The sequence below is a fragment of the Saccostrea echinata genome, unplaced genomic scaffold (genome assembly GCF_033153115.1).
Source record: "Saccostrea echinata isolate AGI-Se365-2 ecotype Australia unplaced genomic scaffold, CSIRO_AGI_Sech_v1 ptg000008l, whole genome shotgun sequence".
Taxonomy (NCBI): Eukaryota; Metazoa; Mollusca; class Bivalvia; order Ostreida; family Ostreidae; genus Saccostrea; species Saccostrea echinata.
The window spans coordinates 4455741-4466083 of record NW_026889757.1 but is presented as its reverse complement, the minus strand read 5'-3'; the positions used below and the strand labels follow the sequence as shown (position 1 = coordinate 4466083).

The following is a 10343-nucleotide window of genomic DNA, read 5'->3' as shown; positions in this document are numbered from 1 at the left end:
ATTCGCACCAATCTCCATTCGGTACCCTTGACATTTTTGAATTGTCTATTTGAAGAAGCTAAAGCAACTCCATACTTTAACTGCAGAATACAGAATAGTGTTTGTAATTATGGATGTTGTCCAGCACAGGCTTTTAAGCTACCACGTGTATCAGAAGATACTGAAAGCGCCGGTTTAAACTTAAATTTTCCAATAGAGGAATAGATGCTAAAAACATTAGTAAGATTCTTAATCAAAATGTTCATTCTTGTATTCCACCATATGTATCAAGTTGTAGTCTACACCCTGCATTTCCTACAAATATTCTCAAACCGTTCCCTCCAACTTTTCAATTATAAACAAACCTTAAAATGCCTAGATATTAAACATCTAAAACAAAATCCTTTCAAGTGCTCTTGCTCTTTTTCATCTTTCAACTACAGTCCTATTGGACTGTCACTACCGGTGATGTCGATAGAGTTGAAAATGAAGACCTTAAAGCAATGATCTAAAAGGTCCGAAATACAGGAAACCCCAATCTCTCAATTGGTGACAGACATTTCTATTATGAATTCTGTCGAAGATTATGCCAGACGTTGGGCTAAATATGAAAAGAAAAACCTGAACACTTTGTCAGAATGGATTAAGTGTTTTAGAAATAAATTAAAATAATCGTATAAAAAATTTAAAGGTCAATATGCAAACCATCTTTCTTTCAGCTATTAATGGAATATTTCATTGGAAACCACAGACACAAGTATTGCTGTCAACTGAAAGCTAAAAAAAGATAGACCGAATATTTTCAGTTTAAGTTTCATATTTTAACAAATTCCTTAACTACTCTGGCATAATTTATTAACAGCCTGTTGAAACTTTGAAATAAAAAAATCTTAAAATGTATTAAGTGCAATATATCAAAAAAAACTAGGAAAAGAGAAAGCTTTGGCGATTTTTTATGTGTACATGTTTATCTTGTGTAATCAACCTAGTTATGAAAACTAGTATCCGCTCCTCAGCCATGAACAAACTCTTAAAATTATTATTAAATTGAAAAAAGCATCAAAATGAAATATGAAATTGAATTTTTTTCTTGAAACAATTTTCATTTCACGCATCTCACTTAGATTTGAGTTTCTATAGTCTTGTAAATATTTGACATTTTTGTCTCATAAAAGTACAAAAATAAATGATTTTTTAATAGAAATCAAAATTTTCCTTATATTGCTCCCGATGCCAATGCTTATTAACATGATATGAAATTGGGATCTGTAATTGTTTGCAATGATATCACAAGTTTTATACACAATGTGTAAAAATATATATAACAATATATTGAAGATTTTGTTTGTTTGTTTGTACTTTTAACGTCCCTTTGAGGATTTTTTCAATCATATGGAGACGCCACTATTTGCGGTGGAAGGTTGCAAATTTAGACCTGTGAAAGACATTTATGGTTCTGAGCAGTGAGGGATCTTTTTCCTGCCAGCACCTACTGCAACATGATACCCCAATTTATACGGTTTCATCGAAGGAATGTTCTCCACTTCCCGCAGTGGGTTTAGATCCTGCGACGTTAATTTTAACAAGTGTGTCACGCGTTAGACACAATTAATTGATAGATTATTATTTTTTAACGCCGAGTAGGCAATATTTCAGCCATATTTTGGGCGATTCTACACAATTGAAGATAAACGAAAAACCAAAATACTGTATAAATATAAAATAAAACCAATTTTCTCCTGTTAAGGAAAAATATACCTATAGTTTTTTGTCCAAAAATATACTTGTTGATCAATTTTTATATTAGAAAATGCAATATTCATAAGCTGCAGATTTCCTGAAAATATATTTGAAATTTAATAATTTTCCTTATAATATGATTAAGTGTAATGATGAACTTTGAAGAAATACTACGGGTAAATACATTTTACTTTGTGAATTCAGAGATATTCTTGTGAGTATTTTCAGTAGTGTAACTGAATATGTGGATCGGATTACCAAAATACGAAGTATACAATTCTATTTAAAAAAATGGAATTAAGCATTTGAGCAATGTGATTTATGAAATCTCATAACAGCATACAATGAAGCGCATTGAAGTGGTAAAATTTTTCTTTTGAATGGAAAGTTTGGGTCTTTTTTATCGAACGTCAATTGTTACATAATGACACGCCCATTTCTTTAGAAACGAGAAAGAAATATTCGTCGTAATGCTTTAAGACACCCCACTCTCTGCGACTAGCAGAGATTTTATGAAGTTAGGAGAGAGAGCTATAGACTTCCCGCTTCTGTAAAATAGGTATTGCAACGAATGTGTACATAATTATGAATTTATCGTGTTTATTGGAGTTACCACAACACATGTATCAGTCGAACACGTGTTTACTCGTTGTTTATGTATACTTTCAATTGATTGGCTATTGTATTTATGGAATACCTGTTGAACGGGTATTCGAATGAACCATTTGATCGCTTTTTTCCCTTTTTAAAAGAAATGGGCGTGTCATTATTTGGCAATCAACATTCTAAAGAAAGCTCAAAACGTTTCATTCAAACGGAAAATTTTACCACTTCAATGCGCTTCATTGTATCACTTACTCCAAACAGTTCAAAACTTAACTGCAGTGTATAGTATGCATTTACGCAATATTGTAATATAATGTCTCATAAAACAGCCTTTCAGTGTTAGTTATCATCTGATTAAGATTTTGTTCGTCGAGAGGGGTATTATATAAAGCTATATGTTGTTATCTTCTGACAAGATATAGTTCGTTTCCCACTCTATGTGTCCTACTGACTAGGTACCGTTTCCACGGTACCCCTTGTAACCGATGTTTAAAAAAGCTATAGATGACAAAATAATGAAAAAAGGCCAAGATAACAAACAGTGGTGATCGACTTTAAAACACAATACAGTTCTGTGAACAAGGCGAAAAACACGGGTCCATTGAGTTTCCACAGTTGGGATCAGGATCCTATGCAAAGTAAACATGCCCTGTCGACAAGTCAAACTCGTGAACCATGTATACTGATCAGATAGACTGAATATTCCGTAATAAAAATTTAGGTTAAACGTAAAGGCTTAACAATAGGTATTATTAGGTCATAATAACGACCATAGAATGAAATATGAAGATAAAAAATTGTATTCAATCTCGAATTTAAAGTCTAATGAAACGATACAAATTTGGAGCAGAGCAAACACGGGCCTCACAATTAAGAGGTGGGATCAGGTGCCATGGAGGAGTGAGCATCCCCTGTCGATAGGTCACACCCGCCGTGTGCTCCTTGTCATGATCGAAAACAAAATCCGTAGACAGTTTAGTGTATAAATAATGGCCTAACAATTAGTATGTAAAACGTCAGTCAGCATTTGACTCAATGATAGGTTGTATGTGTTGACAAGATCATTGTATCGACTGTAAAACTTGCGGAATGATTACTTCAAACGAGACTGTTGAAATCCTTGTTTTGTCAACTTATTTGTCAATAGATTGCCTCGTTTTAGAAATTGTATATACGTAGAGCATGCTCTTGCGTATCGAATCAACTGAGAGACATAAACGCCATATGCAGGTGATAAGGGTATATTGCTACATAAGTAAGGTAAGTTGACGATTGAAAAGTTGAAGTCATCACGTTTATCATAAAGCTTTGTTGTTTGGTTACCATTCACGTCTTTTTCTAGTAACGTCTTTTTCTAGTAAAATATCTAAAGAGATGTGTTAGAATATGTGGTATCTTTTAATTTAAGTTCACTGGGATATATGGAGTCGACATATGAATGAAAGTAACTATTATTCATTGATAATACGTCGTCGATAGATCGAAATGTCGAGCTGAAGGCCACTGCAAGTGTTTCCTTCTTCTATGTAGAAGTTTTTGAATTTTGCTTCGTATAAATACAAAAACAGGTCTGCTTAAAACGGGGCGCAATTGGTACCCATGGGAATTCCAATAGATTGTTGGAAGACCTGATCTTCAAAAACTACATAGATATTGTCAATCAGAAACTGAGGCATCTCTTTACTATGAACTTCAGAGTACTTGTGTATACAATCAGAATGCTTTTTAACAATATAATTTTGCAAATGACCAGTGATAATGTAAGTTTATTTATGAGTTCCATTTTTATTAAAAAAGCAGCTGTCTATGATGTCAAAAAGCCTGGACTTCAATTTATCCTTCGGAATAGTTGTATAAATTGTTGAAAAGTCGAGTACGTTTTGATGTTATTGATGTTAGTGATTTCAAATTTTCTAAAAGTTCTTTGGAGTTTTGAAGTACCCATTTCTGATTTACACCACTTCTCGAATATACTGTTGTACAGTACTCCTGAAGTTTCTCCTTCATTACAGTAAATATTTGAGTGAGGAGTAAAGAAAGAGGATTGGTAGAACATTTACTGGAACCAGCTATGTATCTTTGATTATAAGGATTTTTATGAAGTTTAGGAATCCAGTAAAGGTATGGTAATTCAAATTTATTTTGATTGTTAGGAATATTTAAAAATATCTAAAACGGACATATGATTTTGAAGAATTTCTTCCCTAGAAAGAGAGCTATGGGTGTAAGTTGGATTTTCCAATTTAATAAATGGGGTTGTTGAAATTCCTGTAAGATCAACTTATTTGTCAGTAACCTGCCTGTCTTAAAAAAATATCGTACTTAGAACATGTTTGAGTATCGAGTAACGTGGGAAACACAATATGCTGGTAATAGCAGCTTATTGCTACATAAATTAGGAACATTGACCCTGGAAAAACTGAAGTCGTCTAGTCTGTCATAGTTTAGTTGTTAGTTGGCTTTTATCACTTATAGTCAGTAAAACATCAAAATATGAAACAGATATAGCTAACTTTGATGCCTTTTTTTTTCGAGATCACTGGGATATATCGATATATGAATGGAAGAAACTATTGTTAATAAACAATGACATGAAACGATTTGAGCAAACTTTGCTGAGCAAATATTGAAATTCGTTGTCATTGACAGGACATATTCGTTAAGTAGACACTTACAGGGGTAATACGGACATATGTAGAATCCTTAAAATAGTTATACCTCGCCCAAGTTGATTTTTAAAGAACTCCATATATTTCCTTGTTGAACCTCTTCTCTAGCCAGTGTTCCCACTGCCTTTTTCTATTACTAATAGACATGAGCTGTAGTTATAAATCTTTAATAAATCAAATCATCTTCAATCATGCTTATAAAACATAAAAAAAAATAAATATTAAAAAATGTAATAGATCGACTAAGTAGAATTAATTTCATGTGCAATTTACAAACTCGTAGTTAAGGAGGGATTCCTGTCTGGTTTCTGACTAGATGAGATTTTCAAAGTATATTCGCTTATAGGTCTTATACATTTAGATGTAAGGGATTTAAAAAATCATATTTTTCTTTCCTCATCATAGTTGTACAACCTAAAATAGAAATGGTAAACTGAATTTGAAATATAGCAGGGACTATATTTTTGGCGGAACGACAGTGTATGAAAATATCTCCTTCTCTGCTTCTTAACATTATTATACAACAATGAATTTCGTTAAAATTTTTAAACAATCAAAGACATTACAAAAAATTTCAAATGTAAGTAAAATTGATAGTAAGGGACTAAAGTTTTAAAATATATCAAAAAATATATATATAATTTTTCATACAAACTACAATTTAATTAGCTTTTAAAAGCTTCCAATCTAAGTACAGATTTGAGCAAAAAATCTGTAAAAAGTGTTTTTTCTCGCTTAGTAAACGGTCAAAACTTTTTGTTTTTGTATCAGTTTGTATCTTTATATGACTACTTTACCATATGTGAAAATAAGAAAAATTTAAATATACGAAGCATATTAAAATAACTAATATATCCTAAATATCTAAGAAAAAAAGAGAAAATGCGGATTAGCCAATATCTATTTTAGTTGCATTATTCATGTCGATTTGGTAGTATCATCTGAAAGACCTTATATGGTAGTAACTTTTTATGCAAAAAGAAAAGTATTTAACTTTTTGAAATAGAAGTAGGCATTATATGATTGGCAACAGTAACTTTTTATTTTTATTGTGAAGGAAAAAGATAATGACCTTGGCCTGACCTTGCTTCTAAAATAAAACGGTCAAATTTAATCTAATTGATACCATCACCCAGTGGTAATGTCTTCTTGAATCTGTGAAAATTTCATTAATTTCTAAATACAAGAAATATGAGAAGAATCCCTCTTTAATATACAATAGGGTGTAAGAGGGTAGTTGACATGAAAAATAATGTTTTTTTTCTTAGTTTATTTTTGATAAAACGCATAAAAATATTCTGTATTGTTTAAAAATGTATACAAAATGGAAATCTCAGATTTATATTTTATGAAACATCATTCTTGGAATAAGACATCAGATACATGTACAATGTGCACAATTATGGTACATGTATTACACATATACATATAGATGTGAACTTAGTTCATTACAATGTTTAAGACTTGGAAATTGAGTCCACCTCAATGATACGTGTCAATACGATATATTCAAAATGAACATATCAAATATATTAGTGGCAAATGTCAGCTTTATCTGTAAATATCGGTCTTTTTGTAAAGTTCATACATTTCTATTGCTGTCAGAAATCTGTAAAACAGCATGATAGGAAACATCATTTGCATAATCACTCTTAAATAGTCCTCTCCATAAAAATCTACCTCGAGGGACATAGTGTCTTCGGGTTTTCCGGAAGCAAACGTAGTTAGTGTCCAATGAATTATGTTCATAACGAATATACAAAGAAAGATGCCATGTACTTTAGTAAATGTAACATGAACATTTGCATCCTTGAAGCAGAATGTTTGAACATGGAGTATAAGCTTGGTCTGGAAAATGATGCCAATTGCCTGAATAATTTTATCAGCTAAAAGAACACGACCAGACGATTGGTGTAAACACATTATTCCAGCTATACAACCAAAAGTGGTGTAAGCCATCGCTCCCGCTGTGACGAAGATAAGAACTGGGTGATTTATTATTTTTTCTGTTTGTCTACCTAATTTTTCATGAAATTGTACGTTAAATTGTCTGTATCCGAAACATAGAAGACATAAAACCATTAAGTCATATGGTATTCTAATTATTCTGTAGACGCCAGACAAATTATGGTTGTTGAAACCGAGTAAAAAATAAGCCACAGCAAAAGGAAGTGATAAAATGATCCCACTCCCTATAGACAAATAGAAAGAGATTTGATGCCTCTGTATGTCGAACATATTCCATGAAATTGTTGACGAATTTTCAATATCGGAACAAGAACTTGAATCTCCTTGCCTCATTGTCGCTTCTTCCGTTTGCATACACGAGCCAAAGTCAAATGTAATAAACATTTTAATAGCTATGGCAACAGATAGTAAACAGTATTCACTGATAATAGGTCCGATGTATGGATTAAACATATGTCGAATGGAAACTATGGTGGAATTATAAAAGCAGTCATCCACAAACGTTTTATTTGAAAAAGATGGCTTGCCTTCTTCCAAAATTGAATCAAAGAAAGTTCTACACCATCGAAGAAGATGAGCTATGACCATGAAAGATATTCCATAATTAATTAGAGACGATGATTTAAATCTATACGATCCATAAAGACTTAGAAATCCCAACTGCCCAACACAGAAAAATATCTCAGTTACATGACAAAGAATACTTGTAATTTGCTCACCCTCAAATGGCTGGGGGCCACCAAAAATCAAACAGTCAATATTGATAGCCATGTTAATTCCAGAATTAAGAATGTTGCCAAGACCAAATATCCAAAGGAAAACGAGCTTAACATTCTTGGACACGTCGTCTCTTACTTGCCCTCTTAAATATCTGCGTCTGTTGTAATGTACAAGGAACCAAACAAGAAACGTAAAAAGCATGCTTATGAAGGTCATAATTGCTTCCGTTCCCCAAACAACTGGACGTGGTTTTGGAACTGATTTTGACGTGGAGAAAATTATCATTATAACAATACTCATGAACAGAATGCACGTAGGTGCTAACATAGAGTTTGTGTAAAAGAAGCTTGAGAGAGCCTGGGATGGAGTAGTACGCGACGAGTCGGCCATCTTTCTGCAAAAAGAAAAAGATAAAAATCTCTATACTAATTTCAAAATTATCATATTGTAAAATAGGTTTATCAGATGTACGAATCTCTGAACTATAAAAAAAAATATTTACGTATACATACCTGAGGATTGATCGAATTTGAAGAACAACTCGTGCGGCTTCTTCGTCACTGCATTTTAAGGAAAAACTTGTGTGGGAGAATTTTTATTATCTTTTCCTACAAAGTGTCCAGGATTGAGGAAGCTGAAAGTGAAAAACGGAAAATTCACTCACACTTGCTGTATGCTGGTTTAAAGTCTAAAGCAATTGTAATAGCAGAGGATTGTTACGAGTTTGTGTAGATTGACAGCTGCAAATGTATTCTGTGAAATTATTCAGGACAAAATCCTCTTTATGAATACAAATATAATAACCTAAATGTGCTTAATTTTCATTCAAAGAACTTAAATATTGAAATAATTCTCGCATATAATGAGTTTTTAAAAACAACATTAATTTGATACATTCTTCCATTATGTCTTTGTCAAGATCTGGTAAACGGAGAAAGCCGTAGTCAATTCAGTTTGAAAATAATGGCCTTTTAATTTGTATGAAAGACATCAGTCAACATTCGACCTAACGACAGATTGCAATTGCAAACAAAGTCATTTTTCTCAATCCTAGAATTTTCGAAATTTTGACTTTAAACGAGATTGTAGAAACACTTGTATCATCATCTTATTTTTCAGTAGTCTGTCTCATTGTAGAAATTGTTCGTACAAAGAACATTCTCCTGCGTATCGAATCAACTGTGAGATATAAACCCGATATGCAGGTAATGGTATATTGCTACATAAATAAGGGGACCATAGAAAAGTTTTAGATAAAAATCCAACAATTCTGTGTTAAATACGTCAGTCAACATTCCACCTAACCACAGGTTGTACCTTCAAACAACGTCATTATATCGCTATAGTGAAACGTTGATTGTTGATACCCTTGTAAAATCAACATATTTGTCAGAAGCCTGCTTCGTTTTAGAAATGTTTCGTATGCAGAACATGCTCTTGCGTATCGAATCAATTGGGAGACATAGACACTTTAAATAGATAATAAAGGAATATTGCAACATAAACTAGTATTAATTGTAACGGGCACCGTTACAGATGTTCCCCAAACGCTCCCCAACTCCCTTTTGGTGTCTTATTTCCTGTAAGCTTCATTAAATAAGGCAATTAAGTATATTGGTCATATAACGCATTTCACGCGCGCGCACGTGCATGCATGTGCAGGTTGACCATGTCATTCCGTCTATACTATAAATGCATCTTTATATTCTCAGTATCAAAACATTTCATCAAAAAATATATAAGTTCCGGCTATATCAAGTATATTGGTCATCTTAGCATTGCGCGCACGCGCACCTGTATGCATGTTCATAATGACCATGCCATTTTGTCTACACTTATAATATGTCTGTTTATTCTTAGTATCAAAGCTTTTCATCAAAAAATATAAAAGTTACGGCTATATTAAGTATATTGGTCATTAAACACATTGCACGCGCGCGCATGTGCATGATGGCCACATCATCCTGTCTACACTTTTAATATATCTGTATATTCTTAATATCAAAGCTTTTCATCAAAAAATATAAAAAGTACGGCTATATTAAGTAAATTGGCCATTTAACACATTGCACGCGCGCGCACGTGCATGCATATGCATGCATGTGCATGATGATCATGTCGTCTTGTCTACACTTTAAATACATATAAATATTTTGAGTATCAAAGCATTTCATCAAAAAATTTCAAAGTTACGACTATATCAAGTAAATTGGTCATTTTACGCTTTGCGCGTGCGCGCACGTGCATGCATGTGCATGTTGACCATGTCATCTTGTTCATACTTTTAATATATCCTTATATTCTGAGTATCAAAGCATTTTATCAAAAAATATAAAAGTTACAGCTATATCAAGTATATTGGTCATTTTACGCATTGCACGCGCACGCACGTGCATGCGCGTGCGCGCAAAATGACCTTCGTTCCGCAAATCTACATAACATGCCTAGTAACCCTAAAAAGGTTTCACCTCAATCGGATGTGTAGTTTCGGAGATCACTCACGGACAAAAAAGTACCCAGGAAGAAAAATAATAATAATAATAACTAGAAACTCATTGCGAGCAATGAGAGGTCTTCCGTCCGATTCTGAAAAAAAGAAAACCCAAGCTGAAAAAGTGAAAAAAGAAATTCAGACACTTTGGAGATTTAACCCTGGTAGTC

At 32.9% G+C, this 10343-nt stretch overlaps 1 protein-coding gene across 1 annotated transcript; it reads right to left on the bottom strand.

The window, feature by feature from the left end:
• Nucleotides 1-6545: 6545 nt before the first annotated feature.
• LOC133181105 (uncharacterized) lies at nucleotides 6546-8072 on the bottom strand. Its single transcript, XM_061315647.1, has 2 exons — nucleotides 7291-8072; nucleotides 6546-6603 (listed from the first exon to the last, which is right to left on the bottom strand). The coding sequence occupies exons 1-2, from the start codon at nucleotides 8070-8072 to the stop codon at nucleotides 6546-6548; spliced, it is 840 nt and encodes a 279-aa protein (XP_061171631.1).
• Between the last annotated feature and the right edge of the window lie 2271 nt (nucleotides 8073-10343).

Bases quoted from the DNA above. Each gene is read 5' to 3' on its own strand.
- LOC133181105 (XM_061315647.1), bottom strand. From the start codon at position 8,072: ATGGCCGACTCGTCGCGTACTACTCCATCCCAGGCTCTCTCAAGCTTC. The intron at 6,604-7,290 runs GCAAGGAGATTC...GCTGTTTTACAG, and splicing joins ACGGAAGAAGCGACAATGAG to ATTTCTGACAGCAATAGAAA.